Raw genomic sequence first — 4,457 nt, forward strand, 5'->3', positions numbered from 1 at the left:
GCCCAGTGGTATCTGGTACCAAGATATTAGCAACAGATGCTTTAAGTCTTATAAATTGAGGATGGGTCTCCATGCATCACTTGCTCATATCCTTACACTTGACCATTTTTCCTTCTTCAACACATCAGCTTCAAGAAATGAATGTTCACTTGCGTGATATAAAATGGCCCTTTAAAAGGTGCCATTGTAACAAGATAATCAATCCACTGTACCTGTCGGTTATCACTGATCGGTGTAGTTGCCAGGCTAGGTGACTATTCATTATAAGCTGAAGTCCCAACTGGGAAATTGTTGTTTACACTTTCGAGTTATTAAGGAACGCTAGGTATGACAACCAGAGGTTTACAATTAGCATAATAATTTAATAATGGTGCATGGAACAAAGCCTTACATTGTAATGTTAAAACATCAGGAATGAGTTCAGTTGACGGCCAAAGGTAACATTATGAGAATCTCTTATACTGATAAATAGTATTATTATTATTTTTATCACGAAGCAACATCCTCATGGAGACAAATAATCAGGATAAGTGGCTTTATCTGATAACTCGTTGAAAACTTTATTTAAAAAAAAAAATGTAAATATCATTTTAAATTATGCAAATATCAACGAACATCAATAAGCTTTTGAAACTGAATGATTTTTAAATGGATGTCACGGAATGATGTTGCATCCATAAACTGTCTACGATGTATGAATGTGTGCATGTGTGTGAGTGTGTGCGCATGTCCTGCAGTAAACTGGCAGGCAGGGCGTACCTCAGCTCTCTGTTCAGTGCTGTCTGCAATAGGCCTCCTTAACCTCCCTGCCCCCCTGACCATGATAAGCAATTTGAAGATGTCTGTATGTACGTAATTTTGCAGTGTCAAAATTATACAGGTAGCCTGACAACAGTATTTGGAATTTCAGGTGTATAAAAGTATTGTTTTATTTTATTGCTTTGACGCATTTCTCTTAACTTTCAAAATGATTCAAAAATATATTCCATAGTGATACAGAATTGTTTTTGGTTTACTACAGTACATAATTTTGTTGCTATTTTCTTGTTCTTGTATTGCCATTTTTCTGTTTTTCTGAGATATGACCTTTTGCAGCTAAACCTTAGTGTTGTGCTGCATGAATTGTTTTGAGAATCGTGGCAATGTTTAAATATATTTCATGAAAAGTGCCAAAGCAATCAAGAAAATCTGTAAGGGTGGTAAGGCATACAGTTAAAAAAAAAATATTTTGTTAGTGATGTTTGCCTTAAAAAGTCTAAAAAGGAGTACTGAAATAAACAGACTATTTGAAATGTACAATCACTTGTCATCCTTCCACATCTTCCACTGGCCACACGTGGTCACGTTTGTATGCATGGCATCAATCCTATGTATCATGTTACCTTAATCTTTATATTATGTTTTTTATGCAAGGAGTCAATGATTTGAGGTAAGATTTCCATGTTAACCAGAGGCCTCTGCAGGTCATCCCTCCACTCAAGTGTGGATTCAACTTCCATTGAACGGGACTTAGGTTTTCTTTCATATTTTGGCCTGAAGGATCGCGGTACATTGCTCACAATTCCATGGTGTCTCCGATCAAGGATAATTGTCAAGGAGGAGTTCTTAGTCGTCCACAGGCACCAGAGCAGCATGGTAACCAGACCACAGAACAGCAGGATGGTAGAAATATCCAGCCAGGTACTCTTGCAGTGACGCTGGCTGCACTCAGGAAGGTTTTCCTCAGTCAGCTTGGTGATGGACTTGTGTGCCAGATTGGGTGGCGTGGCACATGTTGGGATTCCCGCCACTTCCCCATGGTCCTCGAGCCAGGCCTTCAGATACAGAATGTCACAGCCACAGTGCCAGGGGTTGCCAGATAGATTGACTACTGTTAAGCTGTGCAGTGTATCCAGCCGTCCCGGCTGCACGGTGGTCAGCTTGTTGTCCTGCAGGTAGAGTTCTTTGGTGCTGGGCAGCACGGGAGGTACATCTGTCAGACCCTTCGCTCGGCAGTCAAGGGAGAGTCCAGAGGGTCCAACCACAGAGCAGTGGCAGGAGTCCGGGCTGGTTAGTGCCTCAGAAGAGGCCAAGAGAATTAAGAGAGCTAATGCTGCACCAGCATGCATCCTGCACAGGGAACAATGGGGAACAGAGCCATGTTGTGTAGAGTGTCCTTCAAAAGTCCTCAGCAAAAGAACAAACATACAGTAAAGCAACTGAGTAACATCACTTTTGCTTTTGATTTCATCCCTTCATCAGTAACCCTTGAATAATTTATAGAAGTTGCATCTATTTATTTTCAAGTACTCAGGATCATTTAAGGCTGACTTGCCGTCTTGTGGAATAGAAGGTAAATATGGAGAAGATAAAAACTGACATACATCCAAATGTTCATTTACATGAAATAAAAGGTCAAATGACAACATTATGATTTTCTGGAAGCTAGTCAAAGGTACTCAAAAATATAATTTGCACTATATGAAGGTATATGACTCATGTGCTGGATGTTTGGAATAAATTGTAGAGGACCGAGAAGGTCACTGGTTCAGCTCTCAAGAAATGGAGATTTCTATTTTATCTCGTAATTTTTTTATCCTGCATTTACCTGTGCAAGCATTCAAGACGTCTGCTCATTTATTAACGAATATAAAATGTGAATATAAAAATATGAATGCACCTAACCGTCAATAAAGTGAGATGACCCTTACTGCACGAGTTTACATATTAGTAAGTTGTAGAACAATTGTATTGCAAATAGGTCAAAGATTTAAATTTTAAAGAATACAAGCAGAGAGGCACTGACATTTTGAGCATTTTGTAGCGGGTGTGGTTTTTGGGGTATTACCTTCAATCGTCAAACCAGTAACGGAGCAGAAGTTCACAGTTCCAAACATCCTTCTGCCTGAGGTAGGTCGGCATGTTGAAGTCCTCTTGGAGGCCAATTGCCGCTTTTGGGCGCAGCTTAAAATTTTTCTGACATTCAATTTACTGCATCCCAGTAATAACTAATGCAGGAAGACTGTAAAAAATACATGTGTACACATAAAGGCAAACTGGATTGAAGTTTGGATCATGTGACCGCCACAAAAACTTGCATGAGGGTGAAAGATAAGAGTATCTCTTCCAGCTGTCTTGCGAAGAGGCTGTTAGGGAGGTGTCTGCACGCCTCCCTGTTAGGAGAACGTCACTAAACAAGGGGTGCTCCTCTATTGACACTGCTTATCCAAGATAAAACATAAAGAAATATGCGTTTTACATTTCTATTGGTTGTGAAAGAAGCTCTTGCATGCTGTTAACTAAATAAATAGCATCACAGCCTCCAAACATTTTACTAAATCAGTATTGCATTTGAATTGTTACTTTACAAAAAATCTAACAATTGAATGTCTTGTTCTTTTCTTTATTGACATCGACGTTATATTAATTTATTTTGCAGACACTATTGAGAAAACGGGGTCAGCAAGTCCATGTCACAATTGGGGGTTAGGGGCCTTGGTCAAGCGCCCAACGTTGACATCACTATGACAACCATGCGATTTGAGCCATGGGATATAGGTCAGTAGTACTAACACAGCACCTTGACCCGCTAGTTTTTATCAATACAATTGCTATGTAGTTGTGGATGACTAAAGGTGTAAACCTAGAACAAGAAAACAATATAATTAAATAGAAAATTGATATTCCCTTAGTTCATTTAAGTAAAAATAGGTTTGAAGAAGGCTTACACTTCTTTGACTATCAGGCTTCCCAGCACGTGAAATTATAAAATAAATTAACATAAATGGACACAAAAAAGTCAGGATTTTATATTTATCTTTAATTATGCAACAACATATCATTTATATATGTCGTGTTCATTTCTTGTATTTTTCTTACCATCAAGAATGAATGACTGTCAATGTTTAAGATAATTTATTACCTTTGACTTTGGCAGGTGTCAAAAGAACATCAAAAAATATAAAAAACAATGCAGCAGGGTACTATTCCATCTGGTCAGCCAGACAGTGCTGGGCAACCAATAGGTGATACAGGCGGCCAACCAGGGCGCCATCTGTTGAGGGGCACCAGAAGCATGTAGAGTGCCACGCACCTTTGGAGACAAAGTGAAACTGGGTGCCTAGGGTGCCACATGGGCTTTAACTGACAGCCAAGAAAACAAGTTTCTTTCAAATAACTTTGCAAAACATGGCTTGTACAGACATTTTTTATGCAGTAATCTAGTATGATAAGAGAAGTATTCAAATCCGGGTATGACGGTACAACTTTTTAGTTACAGGAAATGAGGTTTATTGTTGTGTTTTTGTACATCTGTCTGACAATGATAACGGTGTAGCTGAGGAGGAAGAGAGACAGGAGTGTGATGCCAAAGGCTGCCACAGCCCACCCAACGTGCAGCAGGCAGCCCAGCTCGCCAGCTTCTCTGCAGCTGGGGTACTCATTTCCCGTCAGCCTGACGATGCTTTTCTGGGTACCGT

General features: G+C 39.7%; 1 protein-coding gene across 2 annotated transcripts; it reads right to left on the minus strand.

Annotated features, from left to right (window-relative positions):
- Positions 1–269: 269 nt before the first annotated feature.
- On the minus strand, positions 270–4,233 carry gp9 (glycoprotein IX (platelet)). 2 transcript variants are annotated; one of them, XM_049016149.1, is made up of 3 exons: positions 3,902–4,233; positions 2,828–3,001; positions 270–2,109 (listed from the first exon to the last, which is right to left on the minus strand). In XM_049016149.1, exon 3 carries the CDS (start codon positions 2,106–2,108, stop codon positions 1,374–1,376), a length of 735 nt encoding a protein of 244 aa, XP_048872106.1. In that variant the 5' UTR covers position 2,109; positions 2,828–3,001; positions 3,902–4,233; the 3' UTR covers positions 270–1,373. The 2 variants fall into 2 exon arrangements, with proteins under 2 accessions (XP_048872106.1, XP_048872105.1); XM_049016148.1 differs by having other exon boundaries at positions 2,828–4,233.
- Positions 4,234–4,457: the final 224 nt, after the last annotated feature.

This window comes from Brienomyrus brachyistius, chromosome 6 (genome assembly GCF_023856365.1).
Source record: "Brienomyrus brachyistius isolate T26 chromosome 6, BBRACH_0.4, whole genome shotgun sequence".
In the NCBI taxonomy this organism is placed as follows: Eukaryota; Metazoa; Chordata; class Actinopteri; order Osteoglossiformes; family Mormyridae; genus Brienomyrus; species Brienomyrus brachyistius.

What these genes read in the sequence shown, in the direction of transcription:
- gp9 (XM_049016149.1), bottom strand. Translation starts at nt 2,108, where the DNA reads ATGCATGCTGGTGCAGCATTAGCTCTCTTAATTCTCTTGGCCTCTTCT.